The sequence below is a fragment of the Molossus molossus genome, unplaced genomic scaffold (genome assembly GCF_014108415.1).
Source record: "Molossus molossus isolate mMolMol1 unplaced genomic scaffold, mMolMol1.p scaffold_m16_p_5, whole genome shotgun sequence".
NCBI lineage: Eukaryota > Metazoa > Chordata > Mammalia > Chiroptera > Molossidae > Molossus > Molossus molossus.
The window spans coordinates 63,965,930-63,991,152 of record NW_023425388.1 but is presented as its reverse complement, the minus strand read 5'-3'; the positions used below and the strand labels follow the sequence as shown (position 1 = coordinate 63,991,152).

General features: G+C 43.7%; 1 protein-coding gene across 1 annotated transcript in view; it reads left to right on the top strand.

Annotated features, from left to right (window-relative positions):
- The first annotated feature begins 2,240 nt into the window (after window positions 1-2,240).
- The window catches only part of PARP14 (poly(ADP-ribose) polymerase family member 14), a 46,911-nt gene continuing 23,928 nt past the window's right edge, over window positions 2,241-25,223 (top strand). Inside the window, exons 1-8 of the mRNA XM_036242588.1 lie at window positions 2,241-2,634; window positions 7,606-7,739; window positions 8,996-9,029; window positions 12,145-12,387; window positions 14,360-14,596; window positions 18,354-20,599; window positions 23,015-23,251; window positions 23,779-24,000. Coding sequence (XP_036098481.1) covers window positions 2,448-2,634; window positions 7,606-7,739; window positions 8,996-9,029; window positions 12,145-12,387; window positions 14,360-14,596; window positions 18,354-20,599; window positions 23,015-23,251; window positions 23,779-24,000 — 3,540 coding nt within the window. The 5' untranslated portion in view covers window positions 2,241-2,447. The remainder of the gene's footprint in view (window positions 2,635-7,605; window positions 7,740-8,995; window positions 9,030-12,144; window positions 12,388-14,359; window positions 14,597-18,353; window positions 20,600-23,014; window positions 23,252-23,778; window positions 24,001-25,223) is intronic.

The window sequence follows — 25,223 nt, the reverse complement described above, 5'->3', positions numbered from 1 at the left end:
GACAATAGGTCAGATCCAGTCCTGCAGGGGAAAGCAGCTCAAATTTTGGCAGAGTCGTAGAGATCTCATCACCTCCTTCACAGAGGAAACAGAACCCATCAGGAAAGGACTTCCATACCTTCTATCAACGGTCATTCAGAATTACCCACTTCTGCAGGCCATCTCCGCCTTTTCCTGAGGCAGAGGGGAAAGTGTCCCCTTCCTGAGGTTACTACCTCCAGGATTCCATTCCACTTTCTCCCATAGCCTGTATCTTCAACCTTCCCTTCAGTTCTTTCTACCAATATTTAAATAGGCCTAAGACTCTTCCATCTTAAAATTATTTTAGAAGTCAGGAAACAAACATAACAACAACTGCCTGATCTTATAACCCCATAAACTGCTGCCTAATTCTGTTTTCCCCTACAGTCACACTTCTGGAGGAACTGACTCCGCTTGTTGCCTCCACTTCCTTTCTGTCCTCCCCCCAGTGCCATCTCTGCCTCCTGCCCCCTCACTAGGATACAGTGTTTGCAAGGTCCCCAGCAGTCCAAGGGACTTCTCTCATATTGGCAGTGCTTGAATGATAATCCCTCCTTCTCACTGGAAACACTCCTTTTTTTGCTTTTGTTAACTCTCGCCCGAAGATATATTTTTCCACTGATTTTTAGAGAGGGTAGAAGGGAGGGAGGGAGGGAGAGAGGGAGAGAAACATCAATTGAGAGCGACACATCGATCGGTTGGTTGCCTCCTGCACACGCCCTGACCAGGGTTGGGGATCTAACCTATAACCCAGGTCCATGCCCTTGATGGAGAATCAAACCTGAGACCCTTTCTCCAGCTGACCAACACTGAGCAACACCAGCCAGGGCTGGAAACACTCTTTTATTATGGGTCTAGGATGCACACATTCCTAGGCTCTCTCCCACCTTTCTGGCCTCCTCTTGGTGTTCCTATCTGGTAGATGTCATTATTATCTAGCCCAGTGATTTTCAACTTTTTTCATCTCATGGCACATATAAACTAATTACGAAAATCTTGTGGCACACCAAAAAAATATATATTTTTGCCGATCTGACAAAAATAGGTATAATTTTGATTCATTCACACTGAACGGCCATTGTTGCATTGGCTGTCATTTTTTGTTGTTGTTATTGTCATTTTTTTATTTGACAACCTAAGGGAAAAGAGGTAAATATCCCAGACTATCTTTAGATAGAGTGGGAGGAAGGGAAAGAGGAAAAGAGAGAGAAACACCGGTATCAGAGAGACACATAAACTGGTTGCTTCCCATGCGACCCCGACCAGGGCTGGAGGGCAACTGCAACCAAGGTTCGTGCCCTTGACCAGAATTGAACCCGCGACTCACTGGTCTGTGGGCCGACGTTGTAACCTCTGAGCCAAACCAGCCAGGGCAGGTATTGAATGCTTTAAAAATTCTTGTGGCATACTGGTTAAAAATCACCGATCTAGCCAGTTGCTCACGCTATCTGTGGATGACCATGGAGTCACCTGTGAGCATCTTCTCTCACCATCCACATCCTTCAGTCAGTCCTGCAGCTGTGCCTTCAATACTGAATCCAGCTTTTCTCAGAAGGTCCTCTGCCAGCACCCTGGTCTCAGCCACTCCCATTTCTCACCTGGACAATACAGCAGCCAGCCACTTGGTGGCCTCCCTGCCTCTGCTCCAGCTACCACACAGCAGCCAGATGGATTCTGTACACGTACATCAGATTATGGCATGTCCCTCTTCTCCACCCTCCAAGGCTATCCCCCACCATCCTTAGGCCTCAGGTTATATGTTACCTCCTCGTAAACCCTCCCTGAGCTCGTCCTAATTTGTTCCTTCTAAGAGCACTTACTCCAAACTGTGTCATAACACTGCAGTGTCCCACAGCTTCCAAGCTCAGAGAGGGCAGGAACTGCGTCGGTGTTGAATCCACGCCTTGTGAATATTTCCTAAAAAACTGGTAAATGTACGGTTCTTCTCCCCCATTTCTAGACATATAATAACAGATCAGGGAACAAACTTCAAATGAAGGAAAGCAAGGTACAATTCTGACAATTAATTGCTTGTTGAAAGAAGACCCTAGATGGGCCCCAAACATTGTAAAGTCACAGTTTGATGAGCCATTTTATTTCCTTGTAAAATGTCGGCTTGAGGCAAACACGAAACTTTGTTTGCAGGAAGTCTTGTGACCCAAAGCTGCTGATTTCACCTGCGACTTGTGTGAGTGTCAATAAGCCCTGATTTTAGGGACCCCTGTACACCCAGATGCCTGGAGTGGCCTTTGGCTGGGCTCCAGAGGGAGGTGAAGATTTGCTGGGTGACTAATCCAGTCTGAGGTTGCTGTTTACAGCCACGGACAGGGAGGAGTTTTCCCTGGAAACGAAAGCGAAAGAGGCAAAGTTAACCGCCCTAAGTTGCAGCGAGACTGGCAGTCTTGGCCATACCAGTGGAGGTGAGGATGGCTGAGCCCGGCTACTTCCCGCTGCTGGTCGAGGGGTCCTGGGGCCCCGACCCCCCGAAGAACTTGAACACCAAGTTGCAGATGTACTTCCAAAGCCAGAAGAGATCGGGAGGCGGGGAGTGTGAGGTCCGCCCGGTGCCGGGCAGCCCCGCCCGCTTCCTGGTGCTCTTCCACCCGCAGGACGGTGAGGGTCGCCTGGGGCGGGGGCGGGGGCGAGAGGGGGCCGCCAGGCTCCGACCGCCAGGCTCGGGCCGCCAGGCTCCGCCCGCCCGGGGAACAAGGGAAGTCGGTGTGGGGATGGAGGAGACATTTGTGTGATGCTCTGGATTTGGTAACCGGTTCTCTGGGAATGGTCAATGTTCCATGTGGAGGGAGGGAGAGGGAGAGTCAGAGTCCCTTTTCTTTCTGTCAGTTTTTAGGTGGGGAAGGAAAGGGGCTAAGCAGTGTGAGGAGTCCTGACGATTTCCCCATGGGTCATGGAGATTCCCAGGGGTTCTGGGATAACCTGGGAGAGGGGCAGAGGCGCTGCTTCAAATCACGCTGTCTGGGTGGAATAGAGTTATTGGAGGGGACGACAGCTAGCGCTTGATCTAGGCAGTATCTTTGTTGGTGGTGCCCTCCCCTCAGTTTCACCTTGGTCCTCGCACTGGGTTGAATAGGTTGGGAGTTTTGAGTTTTGAGTTTTGAGTTTTGAGGGGGAGGTTCCCTTCTTACAGGCAGTTGAGCAGCTGAGTTCTCCGCTCCTCTCAATGGATTGCTTTTGCTGTTTAAGGAAGGGGGAGGACAGATACCCACCAAATACCTGCTTGCTTGCGACACACACCAAGTCTTACGACACACACCAGGTCTCGCACCGGGAGAGATGTGGCCACCTGCTCCCAGAGCACTGTTTCCATCGGCATCTCCTAGGAAAGAAATTCTGCTTTCTTTCTTTTTTTTTTTTTTATCCTCACCCGAGGACATTTTTCCATTTTTTGTACAGATAGAGTGGGAGGGAGAGAGAGAGAGAAACATCGACATGAAGGGACACATTGAGTGGCTGCCATCCGCACGACCATCCAGGGCCGGGGACAAACTGCAACCGAAGTACGCGCCCCTAGCGGGAACCGAACCCGGGTCTCTCCGGACTGCAGGGCGACGCTCTAACCGCTGAGCCAAACTGGCCAGGGCTAAAATTTTCTTTTTTTTTTTTTTATCCTCACCCGAGGACATTTTTCCATTTTTTGTTCAGGTAGAGTGGGAGGGAGAGAGAGAGAGAGAGAAACATCGACGTGAAAGGAACACATCGAGAGGCTGCCACCCGCACAACCGACCAGGGCCGGGGACAAACTGCAACCGAGGTACGCGCCCTTAGCGGGAACCGAACCCGGGTCTCTCAGGACCGCAGGCCAACGCTCTAACCGCTGAGCCAAACCGGCCAGGGAAATTCTGCTTTCTTGTCACTGGATTTGTGAAGCACTTGGGCCAGAGGAGAAGCAAGGAGACTTACAGGGCCACGAGAGCAACTGGAGAGCTTTAGGCAAAGATCCAGAAAGGAAAGACAAAACCCGGAGGGGAAAGTTGTGCCCAGATAATGTAAAGGAAGTGAGGTGGGCGCGGGACAGGAGACAGGAGACCTGCTTGGCTCAGAGCTTTGTGAAAAAGTACATCTTTAGGGTATTTCAAAAGAGAAAACTGTATAGGCAGGAAAAAACAACAACCACAGAGAAACAAAGTACATAGTTTTCCAAGGATTAATTTCACCTAGGAATGCTCAGAAGGGCAGCCGTCTGATATAAGTAATTTCCTCAGGGCGTTACTGCTTTGATTCCAACTGTTAGCATCACCATGGGCCTGGCCCTTAGGAATGCTTCTTCCTTCTTTAGCATCCCATTACCCTCAGGAATAGTTCTCAAATTGGGGCCACAGACCCCTGCATCGGACTCTCAGCAGGTTAAACAGACACAGCTCAGCTCTGTCCTAGAGACTCAGGAACCCCAGTGAGGGTGGGTGAGAGGTCATCAGTACTTTGAACCAGCATCCCAGGTGACTCTGATGCACTAAAGGGAGAATGCCTATTGTTTGTTGATGACCTCGAATGAACAAAGGGGGATCCGATTATGGAAACTACAAACAGCATAAAAACCGGCGCAAAATATAGTTTTGTGATGATAACATCATTCTGTTCTAGCCTTCAAAACAGAACTAGTTTCAGTCTCCTGTCAGGCGTCTTCCTTCACATGTTCTAGACCACGACCCCCTTCCTCCATCCCAAAGCTGCTCCAGTGGCCCCTTTGTGTTCCCCGCAGCAAAGACATCTCAAGACTTGGTGTAACACAAGACCTTTTATGGTCAAAGTTCTTGGCTAGTGGAAAGTCCCATTCAGTTTCTGTTTCCTATCAGAAGAACAGCTTTCTGGACAGCAAGTTGCCAGGAACTGGCTAACAATGAATGACCTGCCTTAGCAGTCCTAGGACTGGAAAGGGTCCTCTCTTACAGGGAGATCCTCCCCACCCTCACACCAGGAAGTGGCCTCATTAGGTGCAGGCTCACTGTGTAACAGTACTTCAGTCATGTAATTCACATAATAAGAATGAGCCCTCCAGCATTTCTCTGTAGAAATTACTGTAGAGCACACAGGACTTATTTAGAAGCTCTGTCTTTCTTTTATATAGTTCACGGAATTTCTGAAAAGTTGAGTGTAAATTGACTTAGGAGATTTTAAACCCCGTTTCAGATGTGTACATTTATCATCCTCTCTGGTCATAATTTGGCTCCTGATTATTGTCTGTTTGTTTGGGGTAAGGAAACCCATCTTCTCTTTAAATAAAAGTAAATGTAGATGGTTTGTTATTAGTGCAACAAGGACATGGTTCACAAGGGTACGGATGGCTGGACATCAGAGTTGCAGCTCTTTTTCCTCCCAGATTCACTTTCTCCTAGTTGGAGAGCACTTACTGATCTTGCTGCCATCTGCACTCTTGAAGTAGTGGTGGTCATAGGTATTGCACACAGATCAGGCTGGCACATTTAAATGACTATCTAGGACTCTACCGAAGTCTAGGGAATAATAAAAGGAATACATCACAGTGCGTGACTCTGGAAAACCTGGCTTACAAAACGTAGCTTCCTCTCTGGCCTCAGGTTCTTATCCAGTCCTCACTCAAGCTCAGGGCAGCCCCTTAGGAGTCCATGTAAAGACCTCTGCCCTCCCATAAAGAGTGAAATTAGTGTTCAGCATTTCTTCTCCTATTGTTTCTGGGAGGTCTGCTTCATTCAGTTGGCATCCAGTAAGACCTCACTTCTCCTACCCCTTCATGGATGGTTGAGGTGGAAAAGTTATTCAATCCCCTCTCTTTGAAAGATTCCTATGTATATCCTTGGCCTCATCAGGCCAACCATATCAGAACCACAACACGACTCTGGAATACAACATGTAACCCAACTCATGGCAGAGCTACACTTGTGAACAGTAGAGCACTTTTTTTTTTTTTCCTTCTCCCCCTTTTATTGAATTTAGAAAGAGAGGAAGGGAGAGGGAGAGAGAGAGAGAAACATTGATGAGAGAACATCAATTGGTCACCTCCTGCACGCCCCCACTGGGGATTTGGCCCACAACCTGGGCATGTGCCCGAATGGGAATCGAACCAGTGACCTCTTGGTGCATGAGTCAATGCTCAACCACTGAGCCACACCAGCTGGGCCAGTAGGGCACTCTTAAAGGGTCCTCTTCACCTTGACATTTTTGTACCATTTGACTGTGTCAGCCACACCTCCACATCTAAACTCATTCCTTGTTCTTCACAGTTGGAGATACACTGACTTTCCCTTTATCTCTCTGGCTGCTCCTTCTTATTAATTATCTTACACGTGCATACCTCTTGTAGGTGTTACAAAATTTATTCACAGACCACTGGTTTGAGTGAAGAAGTAAATTTAAGAGAAGTTAAGATATTTTCTCAATGTCATTCATCTTGTTTGTGGCAGAGTTGAAATTTCAGTTGAGATTTTTTAAAATCTTATGTCCATTGTTCAGTTTTTTCACTACTGCCCTGCTGCCTGATGTTGTTGTAAGGTGTCAGCGAGATAACCAGAGATGCACAGCCGAATTGTAAAGGAGTACTTCATTACACCGGCAGGCTGGGGGGGGCTCTCCCCAAATCCTCAGCCCCGAGCCTTCTTTGTTGCCCGCTTTTAAAGGCACAACCTACAGAAAAAAACTACATTCTTTTGGCGCCGCTTTTGGTTGGGGCTGATATAGAGAAGGGGGAGAAAGGAGCTTGTTAGAGGTCAGGGCAACCATTAATCTCTTTTTTCTCATGGTTCCTCTGAGTTTCCCAAGGCCATTATTAACCCCTTATCTTTATAGTTTTCTTTAGGTTTCTCAAGGCCCTTATGTTTAAAAGAAAGAGTCTCCCAGCGTATGTACGTGCAGTAACTAAGCGTCAGAATGGAGTTATTACAATGCGCTATTTAAAAAAAAAATCTCTCTATTCCTTTTTTTCTTCTCCTTTCAATATCACACATGAGGCTCTTATCTTTCCAAGTTAAAGAATTGATTGGAATAGTTTTTAACTAGCCATTCTGCTCCTGGTTACCTGAGTCACCTTCCTAAAACATGGCTTTTACCATGCATGCCCCAGCACCCAATCTTCACTTGCTCACCGTGATGGATGCTTAAATTACTTCCTTTACTGTACAATAAAGATTTCTCCCTTTCTGAGAGCCTACTGAGCATCAGGTGTTACACTAAATTCTTTATCGTGTTTCTTCAATTTAATCTATGTAATATCCATATAAGACAATTCTTATTAATTACTTATTAATATACAAGAAGACAGAGGCTTTTAAACATGCTTAAAGTTAAAAAAATAAGTCTGGCAATAGAATTCAAATCTATGTCTGCTTGCTAAACATTTCTTTTCTTTCTTTGTTTTAACTACATAAAGTCTCTCTTGGGGAAATGACCGAACAATTGATTGATGGTAATAAAGCCTATGGAGATCATGGAATAATTCTGTAAATAAAGATTGCTTGACAATTCTTCTTCTTCTTCTTCTTCTTCTTCTTCTTCTTCTTCTTCTTCTTCTTCTTCCTCTTCCTCTTCCTCTTCCTCTTCCTCTTCCTCTTCCTCTTCCTCTTCCTCTTCTCCTCTCCTTCTTTTTTGATATTTCAGTTCGGCAGAATGTTCTGGAGAGAGAGAACCATGAGTTAGTATGGCCAGGAAAAGGAACATTTAAGTTAACTGTCCAGTCGCCCACACCCCGAGATGAAGTCCATGATGTCTCCAAAGGGAAAATTCCAACAAAGGTAAGTAAAGGAGTGAACAAAGGGGAAGTATGGTGTTCTCCCAAGGTGTGTGGGATGGAAAGCACAATGAGAAAAAACTAATGGAATAAAAAATATAAATCAAACAAAAGTCAGAAATGCAACTTACGGATGTGGTGGGATAGGTATGGAATAATGAAGAAAGGGGCACTTTCTGTTTGATTTTAGACACTTTTTAAAAAGCAAGATTTGAGGGTTATAATAAGGGTGGTTTAAGATGAAAATTTTGGGTTTCTCCTGGGTGCTCTGAACCTGGAACTTGCTGTATTGGTTTTACTTATATGTTGTTTTGAGGGGATAGCGATCCATACTGCATGACTATTTCCTAAAATGGTATAGTAATATTATCTGCCTTGTTGGTTTGTTGGATTGATGTAAAGATTAGAGCCCTGGCCGGTTTGGCTCAGCAGTTAGAGCGTCGGCCCGCGGTACTGAGAGACCCGGGTTGGTTCCCGCTAAGGGCATGTACCTCGGTTGCAGTTTGTCCCCGGCTCTGGTCAGTCGTGCGGGTGGCAGCCACTCGATGTGTCCCTTCACGTCGATGTTTCTCTCTCTCTCTGTTCCTCTCTCCCCCTCCTACTCTACCTGAACAAAAAATGGAAAAATGTCCTCGGGTGAGGATAAAAAAAAAAAAAAAAAAGATTAGATGAGACAACCTGTATAAAGCAAATGGTATAGTGTTTGTTCATAGGAAACACTCAATAAGTGTTAATGGGGAAAGCTGTAGGTCTCGCCCCATGCCCCGGACACTTGGTGTTCACTGGGGTTTCTGTTATTTGTGACTCATCGGTAGCAGTGATTTTTGTGCTGAGTAAGTGGATGTGCCACTACACATGGTGGGGTTGGGGGGGCATTCAAAAGTGTCATTGCCAGAGCTTTTTATGATCATTTCTGTTGATTCTACATTTCTAGGCTGGTCCCAGGCACATTTTCTTGTTTTTTTTAATTCTCACCCGAGGACATTTTTGCATTCATCTTCAGATAGAGCTGGAGGGAGAGAGGGAGGAAGAGAGAGAGAGAAACATCGATGTGAGAGAGACACATCGACTGGTTGCCACTGGCATGACCCCAACCGGGGCTGGGGACAAACCTCAACCGAGGTACATGCCCTTAGCGGGAACTGAACCCGGGACTCTGGTCCACAGGCCGATGCTCTAACTGCTCGCCAGGGTCACATTTTCTCAATGTAAAGAAATTATTAGTAATTTATTAATGCTACTTTATTATCTGGATTTCAGGAATCCAAGACCAAAGAACATGCCAAAGAACCAGGTAAGGTCTCAATTGAGATGATTTGCCTTCACAAGGCAGCTTGGCTTTTGTTAAAGACGGCACTTGTAGACATCGTCCTTATCTTCTTTACTCCGCAAGGCAGGGCTTTCTCAGCTTGAGAAGCCTTGGGCTGCATCCGCTATATTTACAGCCAGCTGTGCAGAGGGTAAACACTGGGGGAGCCACTTGAGCTTCAAGGGCTCAGGTCAGAAGGCGGGGAGCAGCTCTCTCAGTGGGGACTGAGAGACACCTTGCAGGTGAGGGGAGGGCAAAGAGGTGCCTGGAAGATGGTGATGAACTGACATTTAGAGCCCACTTATGCCCAAGCTGCCCTGGAGAAGCAAGTGCATAATGTATCAGTGGGTGCAGTGTGTGGCTAAGTCAGTTTCTGAGAACTGGGTGTGCAAAGTGCTGTCCTCTGTGGATGAAAGCTTCTGAGTGCTGGGTGCAGGGTGGAGGTACAGCCCTCCAGACCAGCAGCAGCTCTTCTCGTCCCAGCTGCTGTAAGAAAGAGCCTGAAACCTAGTAGCTGTTGTGGACACTGTTGCTTAGTGTCTGGGCGTTGGCCCGTAGCACCTGACATTTACTAAAGAAGCAACTAGTTTTCCTGGCCAAGCATGGTGTTATAAAAGGAAAGAAATGATGAAACGTGTTGAATGGCTGAGCAAGAGAGATAAAGTGATACAGTACATATGTCCAGATCTTAGGGAAAAGGAATTCCAAAAAATGTGTAATTATTTTCTTCTAAAGTAGAAATTGTTTCGAGGACATGTTTAGATTTTTGCAACTTTGTTTGACAGTGGCACTAGGATGAGAGCTGTCTTTACTCAGTAAAGCTGGATAGGGATGGTTAGACTGTTTTTACCTTACGTGAATGTTACTACAAAACTCTGGAATCTAGTATGCATGGTTTCCTTAAGAAGTTCATGACTCTAATAAGATAGGATCCCTCCCTCCCCATTTTTCAGATATCAGACTGGCTCATCCAACTCTCAGTGTTCATTGTGACCCCTAAATCCTTAACCTACTTCTTGAATGATACCTTACATGCTATACCCTCAAGTTCAATATTAGACCAGGAAGTGGTTTTATATTTGTACATTTACAGTGGAAGCTTGTTTCTCGGACTTAATTCATTCCAGAAGGCTGTTCAAGAAGCGATTTGTTCAAAAACTGAATTATTTTTTCCCATTAGAAATAATGTAAGTTAAATTAATTAATTCCAGACCCCCAAATGACTCCGTTTTAACCTTTCTTATATACAGTACATGTCTAATGTAGTGTTTAATCTACAAACACTTTTTCTCTTAAATTTATCAAACCACCCTCTATTAGCCTTAAACAAATCACTTTCAGCACTCATTCCAGGGGTGTTTCAGGAGGTCAGCATGCCGCAGTCTTCACTTTTTCATATGTCCTTACCTCCGAAATGCTGTCATGGGCTAACTGCTTTTTGTTTATTCAAACCATGAACAGTTTGTCTACCTCTTCAATTGTCTGTGATCATTGTTTATTTCACCATTAGCAAAATTAGCAATCTTGATGGCCTCTTTATCTTTTAAAGTCATCCATTTTGCCAGCAACAAAAGCAAAAAAAAAAAAAAAAGCATTTACAGCACAATTTTCTAGGATGTTACCAACCAAGCGTTATTGGTAAACTGACTCAAAGTGGTGCGTTCTCTCCTTTGTTTGTGGCCTGAGAGACACTCTTTGTCATGTTGACGTATCAGCATGAAAAGATTGACAGGTCGAGAAACAAAGTTTGTTCAGCAACTGAGACATTTTTTCTGTGACCAACTTGGTGGAGAACCTAATTGTTCAAGAAGAGAGACATTCTAGAACCGAGGTTTGACTGTATATCTGTACCATTTCCAACACTGAGAATTTAATCAAGTCTGTTTTTCTTATGGTTTCATAGATTTTACCCTAACTCTGTCTTTATTGATTTATTAGCACTGCTTCAGTATGTATCCAGCCCCGCTCCACCAATGGACTTTTCATTGTTCTGGAAATTTTAGACCCATTTACTAACCTGTTTTACTTGTTCCAGACTGTAATCAGCCAAAAAGTTGGGTAGTCTTCAACAAGGGACTTAATTGGCCCCTTTAACAGATGGAAGCAGAGGTCTTTTGTCGAATGGTTTCTCCACACTGACTCCTGAACTCCTGAAATTAATTGGAATGATGTAGACAGTTTTCAAGAGTTCTAGCTGTCGGACCATTGTCAGGACTCTTAGGGTCATTGTCAGAATTTTTGAAATTCACTGGAAGGGTGAGCAAAATGAGGATGGAGGGTGGTTACCTAATAGGTCCATATCTGAGGGATGAAGAAAGTAAAGGAGTCTGACCAGGAATGCACTAGGCATGCCTGAAACCCAGAGCTTCTAGTTAAAGATTGACAGGCAGTTGATAGAGCAGGAGAAAGTCAATGAAGGGACACACCAAAATCAGAGGGTGCGAGCACTAAGCCAGTGTCCTTTCTGATCGAGGCCAAGCTGAGTGTGGCTGGGCCTGAAAGGTGGGTCTCCCTGTACCTGATGTCCTTGTCCTTAAATCTGACCCCTTTGTGTTGCTGAAATCTTCCCTGACTTGCCCTTACTATTAGCTCTCTAGGCCATTGTATCTTCTCTGTGTATTCCCTAGTCATCAGTACAAGTATCTTTATTTGTCTCTTCAGTGATGGAAAGTTACTACATTTCAGAGCATAAAGTGTTAGATGATGCTTATGTGTGGCATCATCAGATATTCTTGCTTTCCTCCAGTGGTCCAAGCAGTAAATCTCCAAGTCAGCAAACACTTATTGAGCCTCAAGTATATACCATGTGCTAGCAATACCAGGATGCATAAACATGTTCCTTGCTTTTGGGAAACTGAGTTCAATAATTATAATATGGTGCCATGACAGAAGTATATGTCAGTAGAACAAGGCATAATAAAATTGAACATCATCATCATAATTAAGCAAAAAAAAAAAAAAAAAAAAAAACCTTTTAAGATCTGTTTTTATTTGAGTTAGCTAAGATGTTGGGAAGGAAAAAGAGCAGGGGCTTACGTAATTTACTTTGCTAAGACCATGGTAGATAAATATAACATATTGACCTCTTTTGTATCCCTAGAACCAGATGTGTCAGAAGATGCAAAAATCCCTCTCAGAGAAAGATCAGAAAAAGTAGAAGATATCCCAAAAGAATGTGAAAATATTCCCTCTTTGGTTGCATTTGAAAATGTCACAGCCAATGTGACTGACATCATGTTAATCTTGTTGGTGGAGAACATAAGTGGCCTGTTCAGTGAAGATTTTCAAGTGGAATTAATACGAGATTTTGAGGTTGCCATAGTTACCTTTCAAAAACATATAGGTAAGATTACGTGTCCTTTCATTTTCAGTCTTCTTTGCATCACATTTTTGGAATTTGGGACCCCATCTAATGGAATATCTTTGAAAGTCTGACTCTTTCTGGTAGCTAGTTAGAGGGGACTATAAGTTCATATAGGTGATCACACGCGGTGCAAAAAAAATGAGTGCTCTCTTCGGCCTGCGGTCCAGAGACACCCGGGTTCGGTTCCCGCTAAGGGCGCGTATACCTCAGTTGCAGTTTGTCCCCGGCCCTGGTTGGGTTGTGCGGGAGGCAGCCACTCGATGTGTCCTTTCACATCGATGTTTCTCTCTCTCTCCCTCCCTCCCACTCTATCTGAACAAAAAATGAAAGGGTGTCCTCAGGTAAGGATAAAAAAAAAAAAAAAAAAAAAAAACTGCTCTCTGAGGTCGGTGGGAGGAGTCTGTGGGCTGGCAGAGCTTTCTGCAGAAAAACAAGGACATTTTCCACTTCCAAGTCCTCACCATTCCATAGCAGTGGCAGTGGGCTGGTTAATTAAGAGCGCAGGTCATGAAGTCAAACTTCTAGCTTCACCACTTAACTAATTATCTGAGGTTGGCCAAGTTACTATTCTCTGTGTTCTTTACTTTCCTTACCTGTATAATGGGGATAATAATACCTACCTGGTAGAGTTTCTGTGAAGATTAAGTGAGAGAACGTTTGAAAAGCTCTTAACACAGTACTCGAGACATGGTAAGGACTCAATAAAGGGAGCTAGTAGTCTTATTTCAAATTGATGGTTATTTCTTATAAAGCTAGAACTAAATGGACTTGCTGTTGTTCATGGAGCAAAATTTTTGAACACCTACTGTGTGCACCTGTCTAGGTGCTGTGGGTACAGAGATGAATAATTCTTGGTTCTTGCTTCTGAGGAACTCCTATGGGGCAGGGAGGAAAGCCGTACATAAATGAACAATGAAGATGCAAGAGGAGAAGCTGCCTTCCTCGGCTATGGACAGCAGGCTATGGGGAGGAGAGGGGCTTTGCCCTGCCTACTCCCTTCTATGAAGCTTAGACTCCAGCAGAACCAGTCTGTCATGTCCCAAATATACCATGTTGTTTCATGCCACTGCTGTTCCCTCTGCCTGAAATGCGTCCTCCCCTTATCTGTCTGGGAAATTCTTTATTCTTCACAACTCAGATCGGTGACCACTTACTCTGGGAATCCTTGGATGAGTGCCAGTATTAGTCTTCCCACCTTATCTGATCCCACAGTAGACCACTCGCTTGCTTTCAAGACTTCCTCCCTCCTGGAAGATGAATGTTCAAGAACTTGTTATAGTCATCTCTCCCCATCTCACCCCCAGCTCTTAGCACAGTGCCTGACACATCATGGGCCCAACATCAGTATTTATTTACTTGAAAGAGATAATTGGGCTGAGTCCTGAAGGAGGAATAGGAGCAAGATAAAAAATCGGAGAAGGGCATTTCAGGCATGGGAAATCATATCTCCAAAGGCGAAAGAGAGTGGGTTTTTAAAATAATGACTAGTTTCTGTGGCAGTATGGAGAAGAAAATGAATGGCAGGGAACAACCAGAGGGGATGTTTGGACATTAATTTGGAGTCAAATAGCCAAGGACATAATGCCCCTCGCTAACGAGTGTGAACTCATGCCTGCAAGGTAGTGGGGAGCCATTGAAGGACTTAAGAAAGGGGTGAAACAGGAGATTTGTATGGTAGAGTGAGGACTCAGGTGGTTACGTCAAGGAGGGTTAGGGAGGGCTGTGAGCAGAGGTAGGGACACAGCGCGGTGCCAGTTATCCTGCTATGACATTCATACATGCATCATTGTTCAGAGACCTGGAATTCTAGGCATGTAAATTCTCTTTTAAAAATTAAAATCTTGCATCTAAAAATTGAGTGCTTAGCTCCCCCCTTTATCTCAATATTCAGACAGTTTCTTCTGTATAATGTAAAGGTGTAATTTTCTGATTGATTGATTTTGGTTTGTAGATACCAAGAAATTTGTTGAAGATTGTGCCATGCACCGTTCAGTGAAGCAGCTGCGGCTTTATCCAAGACTCCTGGAAGAGACAAAAGCCATCAGGGTGGAAAACCTGCCACCTGGTGTGGACTACTATAATTTGAAATGTTTCTTTGAAAATCCTCAAAATGGAGGGGGAAGACTTGTCAGCATTGAATGTTTTCCTGAAGAGAGTTCAGCTCTGATTGAATTTTTTGACAGAAAAGGTAATTATCTATTAGCCCGATTTTGTAAACCTTCCCTGGCATAATTTAAACTATGTTAGCAGATCTTATCAGTATAGCTAGCAATTGAATTCTCATAAATTTTATTTTTCATTCATAGACGTCATTGGTATTCCAAGTAGGAATCTTGTTCATCTGAGATATGATGCTTATTGTGTCTAGTGATTCAAACTTTGAAGAAGTAATGTCAAATTTTTGTAAAACTAAAAAAGATATAATTCTTAGAATCTTGGAAATACTGTATTTAAAAAGAGATGTTCTGTGTTTGAGCTGTATACTTGGTAGAAATTCTCGAGTTAATTTCAACAAGGTTAGGTAAAGAAATACTCAGAAACACATACAGTTCCTAGAAATGTCACTACTTCCTGTTCGCCTGTCAGGGTCATCATTCAGAAATTAATAGGGGTGATTTCACATGATTAGTGAATCCAGTGACCCTGTGAAAACCATGTCCAGAAGAACCTCAGGGTAACCCTTCTGAGGGTTTTGTAGACATAGATTGCCAGTTCTCTGAGGCAGATGCAAAGTCAGCTTGGAGATTCCACTGATGTTCAGAGGCCAAGGTTGAGGACTAGGGGACCAGACTTCTTAGGAAAAGAAGGAGCATTGTGCATGGGATTAACTGGGGGAGCATGAGACAGGGTCATGTGGTATGCCACCTACTTAAGATAAATTGATTCATGGGGTACTTAGAGGAACCTCCCTCCAGCTTTTATAAGTTGGAGAAAATGGGGTGGAGGTATAGTTAAGATTAAAATGGAATGAAAGACCTAGTGTTCCTTAGGCAAAGGAACAAAAGAGGAGTTTCTGTCGCATGTTCTCTAAGTCTCCCTGAGCCTGATCTTGACCCCAGGTAGAGAGCTACATAAAGCTGTCTACTCTAGAATTCAACTGCCAGCTAATGGTGGAAGTTGACAACTTTGGTGCCTTTGAACATCTTGAGGGCATGAGGCAGTTGGATGTGTCCTCAGAATGTCTAGTTACATGTGTACCACTAATAATAGGAATTATTTAATTGAGATTTATTTGATAACCGAGCTATACCTGTAAACAGTAGGGCCCTTTCAAAAGATCCGTTTCACCTGACCTCTTTGCACCATCTGACTATGTTGGCCGCACCTCCTCCTCTAACCTCACTCATTCCCTGTTCTCCAGGTCTGAGATACACTGACTTTCCCTTCTCTCTCTGGACATGTGCATAGCTCTGCAGGGTGCTACAAAGTGATTTATAGACATTGCTTTATAGGTATTGCTATTACTGTAATCGTAATCCTTATTTTACAAATGAAGAAACTGAGGTACAGAAAGGTCAAATCACTTGACCAAGGTTACATAGCTAGTAAGTGACAGAGGCAGGATTTGAACCTGGGTTGTCTGGCCCTATAATCTGTGCTCTTAAATTAGCCACTTTTCCCCAATCTCCTGTTCACCTATAACATTAATTTTTCTTGTGGGATATTTTTCTACTTATGATGGGTTACCAATAATGAGGCAAACTGTAGATAAGGATGGATTAAGAACAGAATTTATTTAGCAGTATTGTATTTTATGTAGATTATTTGAGAGAAATGTTAGGCACTTCACTCTGAAATTATTTGGTTTAACTTCACAAAGTCTTAAGGAAGGGATCTCTTATTAAACACCTACTGCATGTGAGATATTTTGCTGTTTTTCTGCTTATCACACTGAATCCCCATAATAACCTTCATGGTTAGATATAGTTACTCTTTCTTTATAGAAGAGGAAATGGGATGGAAAATTTAAGGCACATTAAGGTGACACCTTGGGTGGTTCTTGGGTCAGGTAGACCCAAGTTCAAATTCTGGCTTTGGTGCTTACTAGTTTTTTTATCTTGGGCACGTTATTTTAACCCACCAAATCCTCTGTTTTCTAATCTGTAAAACAGAGTTCCTGTTACTACTTCCCCCACAGGAACATTATGAGGATCAAGTGAAATTACACCTGTAAAGTGCTTGGCACATGGTGGGTACTCAGTTCATGTTAGTGGTCATTGGTACTGCCCAGGCTTGGAGCTTATACCAGACCACGTTGGGAAGTTGAAGCTATGTGTCTGGACCTCTGAAGGCCATGTTCTTTTTATTATGTCTGGCTCAAGGTCTAGGATCAATCATGCATAGGTGGAGTTATTTTTAACATCGTTTCACAAAGACACTATTTTAATCCAAGTTGTTACTGGAATTCAGTCTAATTCCCTTCCTTCTTTTTTTTTTTTTTTAAATTCCTTACTTGAGGATAATTTTCTATTTATCATCAGAAAGAATGGGAGGGAGGGGAGGGAGAGAGACAGAGAGAAACATCCATGTGATAGAGGAACATTGACTAGTTGCCTCCCACACAATCCAACCAAGGCCGGAGATGAACCACAACCAAGGTACGTACCCTTGACCAGAACTGAACCCGAGACTCATTGGTCCTTGGGCCCACGCTCTAACCGCTGAGCAAAACCAGCTAGGGCTAATTCCCTTCCTTCTTAGACATCTTGTATCTGTCTAATAACTACTACAAAATGAGAAGGGGTTTTGGGGAGAAGGGTATTCCCCCAACCACACACAGATGCACACTTATGCCATCTTAGGGACTGTCCCAGTAAAAGTGGCAGGAGGTGAATTGTAACAGGGATGGGGGAGGTGCTGGGCTTAACTGAATCAGTCCCTGGGCTGGGCCCTCTGATGACTTTGAGGATGACCTTGGTTTGGAATCCCTGGTAGAAGGGCAAGAGCATGGGCTTTGGGGTCAGACAGACACTGGTTTGAATCTTAGCTCAGATATTTACAGTCTACATGACCTTATTTGAGTTATCTAATATTTACCAGCTTGAGTTTTATCATTTGTAAATAGTGGTGATAATAATAGTGTCCGTAGCCCTGGTATGGCTTAATCATTAGAGAGCATTGGCCCATGTACCAAAGGCTCACAGGTTTGATTCCGGGTCAAGGGCATGTACCTGGGTTGCAGGGTCTATCCACAGCCCCAGTCAGGTGCATGTGGGAGGCAACCAATTGATGTGTCTCTCTCACATCTATGTTCCCTCTCTCTCCATCCCCCCCTCCCTTCCTTCTTTCCATTCTCTCTAAAAAATCAATGGAAAAAATGTTTTTGGGTGAGCATTAACCAAAAAAAGAAATGAAATAATAGTGTCTCTGCCTCAAAGGGTTGTCGTGAGGATTAAAATAATTAAACATATGTAAAGCACTTACAATAGTGGCTGACACATAGTAAGCTATGATAATTATTATTATGCTCCACCCCTTAGAAGCATTACTGGAATCTAAGACATTTCTAAAGCCTAGAATTGTGAGAAGTATAAGAAACAGCAAACGGCATGATTCTTAGACAAGCTTGGCTTTGGTCACCAAAATATTCTTTACACTGGGCAAACATTATCCCCATGCTTATGACCAAAGTCATATCTATCTCTGAGGCTGGTGGTGACATATCAGTGTTATCTGAAAATAGAATTTATGTAACAGAATTTCAACATAGAGTGATCTTGTTGAAAGTAATTATTCCATCGGATACCTATGCAGTGTTAACACATATCAACTTATCTTTGAGCACTTTGAGAGCAGAGCTGCTTTTTAATACTATGTCATAACATCAAAGTTCTACAAACATTAGCACTTTCTCTCCTCAAGGACAGGAAAGGTTTGTCTGTTTATTCTCATTTGAAACATATTATACTGGGATTACTACTTTATTTTATTTCTTTCCTTTTAAGTGTTAGACACCATCATGACCAAGAAACTGTACCTCAATAATATGCCGCTCTCTGTGTTCCCGTACTATACCTCTTTGGGCACAGCTTTGTATGGGAAGGAGCAGCCTTTGATCAAGCTTCCAGCACCATTTAAAGAATCTTTGGATCTTTTTTTATGGAAGTTCTTACACAAAAATAATCAGCTGATTGAGGAGATAAATGAAGAAGTGAGACGTTGTCACTGTGAGCTGACATGGTCCCAACTCAGTGGTGAAGTTACCATCAGACCTGCGGCCACTTTAGCCAGTCAAGGAAGACAAAAAATTAAGAACTGGAAGAAAGATGTGTCCACAGCATTCTCTGACATCAAGTCTAGATACAAAGTTACCCCATTTAAAGTGGAACCAATAGTATGGGACACTATAAAAAATGATTTGGAAGATGAAAGAATTTTGACTGAGTTTGATACACTTATGGGGATTGTAACCTTAGTGGGGAAATCAGAAGATGTACAGAGCGTTGAGCCACACGTCAAGGAATTAATAGAAAACACCATTCAAAAAATTAAAAGAGAAGAGCAAAGTCTGAAGGAAACAGTGACCATTTCTCCAAGCAAGTATTCTCTTTTGTGCCTCAGCGGTATGCAGGAGCAACTCCACAGGGAGTACCCAGAGGTGGAGATTCTGTATGACAAAGCCACTCAACACATGTGTTTTAAAGGACTCGATGTGGATGTGTATAAAGTAAAGTGTGAAATCCAGGAAAAGGTGTACACCATGGTTCAGACAAGCATTCCGCTTCCGCCTGAGGTTTTCCAGTTTTTGCAGCAGGTCGACTGTGCAGAATTCTCCAAGTCTCTTTTTATAGCACAGGGAATTCTTGCAGTTTATGAGCTAGAGGGTACAACTGTTCTCTTAACTGGCTGTTCTTCTGAAGTCCTATTAGAAGCTGGAAAGCACATGGCCAGTGCCCTAAGTTATAAGCGCATAGACATTGAGGACAGGGAAGTTCTTAACAGCAAGAAATGGAAAATGATCACTCGCAATTTGCCTAAGAAACATAACTCCTCCTCAAAGACTGTAATAATCAATGAGCTAACTTCAGAAACCACAGCTGAGGTCATTATTGCAGGCTATGTGAGAGAAGTAAATGAAATGTACAACTGCCTTTTTGACTTTGTGGAAAAAAACATGAAAATAGAGAGATTCATTGAAGTAAAGCCTCCCTTAGTTATTAATTATTTAAAGGCAGAGAAGAAGCTATTCTTGCACAAGATAAAGGCAAAGAAGCTAAATGTTCATGTAGATTTCAATCATGAGAAAAAAACAAAAGGCATTTTACTAATTGGCTCAAAGGCTGAAGTCCTGGAGGCTATGAACCTCCTCAAGCAAGCCAGGGATTCAGTTTGTATTAAAAGCATCTGTATTGATAAGCCAGGAGCCAGCCAGTTCTTCAAGGATAAAGAATGGTATTATAAACGTGAGGTGCGGTCGTTGGGTTGTTTTGTGGAACTACTGCAGAAAGCAGAGGAGGGAGGTGACACTGATGGGCAGACGTGCTCCTGTCGGACAGAGTTGGCCCCTGGAGTCTCGCTGATTGTACAGCAAGGTGACTTGACACAGTTTCCTGTCGAAGTGGTGGTGAACTCCGCAAACGAGGACCTCCGGCTCAGCGGGGGCCTGGCTGCTGCTCTTTCAAAAGCAGCTGGCCCTGAGCTCCAAGCAGACTGTGACCAGATAGTGAAGAAAAAGGGCAAGATCCCACCTGGCCATGCCACCATCTCGACATCAGGAAAGCTCCCATACCACCAGGTGATCCATGCAGTGGGACCCAAGTGGAAGAAAGAGGATGCCCAGGAGTGTGTGGTACAGTTAAAGAGAGTAGTGGCGAGAAGTCTCCATTTGGCTGAAAATCTCCAGTGCCGATCCATAGCCATCCCGGCCATTGGCTCTGGAAACTATGGCTTTCCCTTACCCCAGTGTGCAGAGGCCATTGTCTTGGCCATCAAGGAAACCTTCCAGTCTAACTGGAATGGAAACAGCTTGAAAGAAATTTACCTCGTGGATTCAGCTGAGAAGACTGTGGAGGCCTTTGCTGAAACTGTGAAAACTGTGTTTAGGAACACTGTGACTGATACTGCGTCCCCACCCAGTGTCCCAGCAGCAGTCCAGCCCAGCCTGGGGAAAGACGATGGAAACAGACGAATGATGCTGTGCCCGGGGGGCCTGAGGATCCTGCTGGTGAAAGGAGATGTGCAGAACGTTACAGTGAGTGTCCCCATTTATAGAACACCCGGCAAGGGGCTGTGGCTGCAGGGAGGCTGTTGCCAGAGGAAGATTAGGATCGAGGGGAGAATTAAGGGAGAGAATCCCATGCCCTCCATTCTGGCCTGGAAACTGGTTTCCTTAGAAAATTGGGATACTTCAGCTTGTCGTTTGCTGATAGAGATCCGCCGGTTATGTGTGGGAACACAAAGTGCATTCAGACCACTAGGTTCCCAGTAAATGTGAACATCCACAATAATAGCTTATGATTATAAGACTCCCTATACTGTCTTAGTGCCTTCACACCTGTCATATTTTGGCAAATCTAAGGTTAATTTCCTATCAAATTTACTGGTAGCAGATATAGAAAAATTAAGCATACATTGGGGACAGAAGACAGGAATTTTGTCAATGGAGCTGAACCAGATCGAGCAGGGAGGCCTGAGGGGACCCTCAGCACCCAACACCAGTATGAAAATATGGGAAGGAAGTAGACTGAACCTGGGAAGGGTCTGGGTGTCATGTGGGGATAATTCTTGAAGGTCTGCCAGGGGGGTGACGTGTTTTTTAAAAACATATTTAACAACATTTTCAACATAGGTTTTAATTAATGGAAACAGCCCTGGAAGCCCCTGCTGTGCCGATGTTACCTCCTTACTTGGGGGATTGTGTGCAGGCCTGGAAGGGATCCCTAGGGAAGGCCACTGCCTATCTTCTTTGGAGAAATGTCTATTCAGATCCTTTGCCCACTTTTAAATTGAGTTGTCTTTTTATTACTGAATTGAAAGTTCATTATATATTTTGGATACAGGTCCCTTACCAGATGTATGAATTGCAAATATTTTTTCCCATTCTGTGGGTCATCTTCCTTATATGCATAAGGAGTAATTGCTGGCACCAATTATTTAGGATGTGCCAGGCACCATGCTAAGTGCTTGGCTTGCATTTTCTCATTCAATGCCATGAAGCAGATTCCAGGATTATTTTTCTTCTCAAACAGATGAAAGAATGAAACTTAGAGGGGTTAAGTAATTTGCCCAACTCCCAGAGCTCACAAATGGGCGAGCCAGGATTGGAATTTGTTCGGGCACTATTTCAGAAATACTAAAAATAATTGTGTTTCTCGTTTAAAAAACCAAACAAATAAACAAGACACCCTTTTGACCACGAATCAGTAACTGGAATGAGTTCCATTCCTCGTCCATCTTGAACCCTGAATAGTCAGACATTCCTTTCATTTGTATGCTTCATAGATGCTTGGCTTTTGATGCCACAGTACCTGCCCCGTGTTGCTTCTCCATGACCCACGCAGGGCAGCTTTGAAAATGACTTGGTCGCCCTGGCCGGTTTGGCTCAGCGGTTAAGAGCGTCAGCCCGCAGACCAGGGGGTACCGAGTTTGGTTCCTGCTAAGGGCACGTACCTCGGTTACAGTTTGTCCCCGGCCCTGGTTGGGGTCGTGTGGGTGGCAGCCACTCGATGTGTCTCTCTCACATCGATGTTTCTTTCTCTCTCTTTCTCCCTCTCTCCCTCCTGCTCTATCTAAAGATAAATGGAAAAAAAAAAAGGTCCTCGGGTGAGGATAAAAAAAAAAAGACTTGGTCACATTCTTTCTCCTCTCTTCTCTTGGTGTTCTAATCTAGCCAATTAATCTGCTTTCATTAACTGTCCTGCTGAAAAGCTTCCATGCTCCTCTCTGTCAGTAAGTCCAGTTGGCCTGGCACTTGAGATCCTCTGCCGTCTACCCCCAGTATAACATTTCCATCCTGGCTTGTACCATTTTGCTGCAGATGCTATCAGGTCAAACTAATCTGCTCATGCTCACCACCTACCATGAGTATGTTCCCCCTTCCCTGCCTCTCCCTGCCTGCTGCAACTATTCCATTTCTAAGACTCCACATCACTTATGATGTCTTTACTGTGTGCACAAGTCCTCTGGCCGCCTTCAGTGATCCCATACTATTCATACATTGATTTTTTTATCCTTACCCGAGGATATTTTTCCATTTTTTGTACAGATAGAGTGGGAGGGGGAGAGAGGAAGGGAGAGAGAGAGAGAAACATCGACATGAAGGGACACATCGAGTGGCTGCCACCCACACGACCAACCAGGGCCGGGGACAAACTGCAACCAAAGTACGTGCCCTTAGCGGGAACCGAACCCGGGTCTCTCCGGACCGCAGGCCAATGCTCTAACCGCTGAGCCAAACTGGCCAGGGCATACATTGATTTTTGACAGCTCTTTTTTTGTCCTGGAATGTAATTTAAATAAGGATCTAATGATACTTTGTCTTGGGTGGTATTTGAGTCTCTGAAAACTTAGTCATCTTAGTTGTCCTCCATCGTGGCAAGTCCAGTGTTTCAAATATAGTGAATGTTTTTGTTAGAAGTTGAAACAAATTGTTGGTTTTGTCTTTAAGACCGATGTTGTTGTCAACTCCATTCCTTCGGATCTTGGCCTCGATAGTGGGCCCCTTTCTCAGGCCCTCTTGAAAAAAGCTGGGCCAAATCTCCAGAAGGAATTAGACATAGCTGGACAAAAGACAACTGTTGACGTGGGCACGATTCTTCAAACCAGTGGATGTAATCTGCAATGCCAGCGAGTGCTGCACGTGGTGGTTCCGGGCTGGAATAATGGCAACCCATCTTCACACAAGGTGGGGCCTGGTTTTAAATTCTCGGGGAAATTGGGTACCCCCCGGACTCCTTTCAGTATAATGTAGATTGCACCCTGTTTCTCTTCTGTAATAACAACATTCTTGGCAGGTTCCATCATTATGGCCTTTTTTTCCAGGGGTAGCTGCCTTCTCCTGAGACTAGTTAATGATATACATTGATTATGGTGCTCAGTCATTGTTGGGGCTTGGGGAAGAGTTACTGAAGACAGCACATTTTTAGCAAGGAAGGCAAAGTGAGGGCTTGGAGAATGGAAGAGCATGAGGGATTAGAACACTAGTTGCTTTGCTTCTTTCTTTCATTGCTGAGTGCGTTTGAAAAAGGGTTTCTCACGTTCTCTTTTCCTTTTCCTGTATTTTTCTTCCCCCTTCTGACTGCCCTTAGCCTGCCTTCTGTTGAAAGCAAAAAGGAGTAGACAGAGATCACAAAGTTGCTAAATTCTTTTTTTTTTTCCCCCTAACTTCCATTTCTAGGCAAAATGTATAAGTATGTGCTTTGTACTTTTCAGATCATGGAAGACATAATCAGAGAATGTTTGGAAATCACTGAGAGCTTGTCCTTAAAATCAATTACGTTTCCAGCCATAGGAACAGGCAACTTGGGGTTTCCTAAAAACGTTTTTGCTGACTTAATTATTTCAGAAGTGTTCAAATTTAGTTGCAACAATCTACCAACAGCTTTGCAAGACGTGTGCCTCCTGCTGCACCCGAGTGATCAAAGGAATATTCAGGTATAGCCTCACTCATTTCTGGTTATTTTGGCAACTGAGCCATAATGGTACCCCATGTCTTCTTGGTCTAGTAGGTTGTTGCTTTCCTGTATTTCCCATCCAGGAAAGTAAAAGAGCAGTGTAGACTAGTAGTAGCATGGCACATTTCAAGCGAATGTATGGATGTAGAAAAAAATTAATTTCTTTTTTAGGAAAATTTCAAACATGTACAAATGTAAACAAAACAGTATAATAAACTCCCTTATGCCCATCATTCAGCTTCACAATTATCAACCTGTGGCTAATATGTTTTATCTCTGTCTCTGTTTATTTCCCATATTATTATTTATTTATTTATTTTTAATCCTCATCGAAGGATATGTTTTTTCTTCATAATGTTTATTTATTTTTATTACAGATAGTTCTCCTTTTTTCCCCCAAGGAGGATATGTTTTCATTAATTTTTTTTTTTTTTTTTTTGAGAGAGAAAGAGGAAGGGGGAGAGAGAGGGAGAGAGAGAGATGTGAGAGAGAAACATTGATTGGCTGCCGCTAGCACACGCCCCTACCGGGAATCGAACCCGAAACCTAGGTATGTGCCCTACTGGGAAATGAACCCACAACTTTTTGGTGTATGGGACAATGCTCCCACCAACTCAGCCACTCAGCCAGGGCCCCATATTACTTTGAAGTTAATCCCAGATATACATTTTACCCATAAACAATTCAGTATTTATTTTAGACACTGGAATTCTTTTTTTTTTTTTTTTTTTTTTAATCCTCACCCGAGGATACCTTTCCATTTTTTGTACAGATAGAGTGGGAGGGAGAGAGAGGAAGGGAGAGAGAGAGAAACATCGACATGAAGGGACACATCGAGTGGCTGCCACCCGCATGACCAACCAGGGCCGGGGACAAACTGCAACCGAAGTACGTGCCCTTAGCGGGAACCGAACCCGGGTCTCTCCGGACCGCAGGCCGACGCTCTAACCGCTGAGCCAAACTGGCCAGGGCCTGGAATTCTTTTTTAAAAGTAACAACACCACAATACTATTTCACACATAGAAGAAATGGACAGTCATTCCTTTATCTCATCAATTATCAAGTCAGTATTCAAATTTCCAACTCATAAATGTTTTGTTTTTACAGCTTGTTATTTGAAACAGAATCCAAATAAGGCCCATATATTGCAATGGAGTTGACATGTCCCCTTAACCCTTATTTATTTATTTATGTTAATCCTCA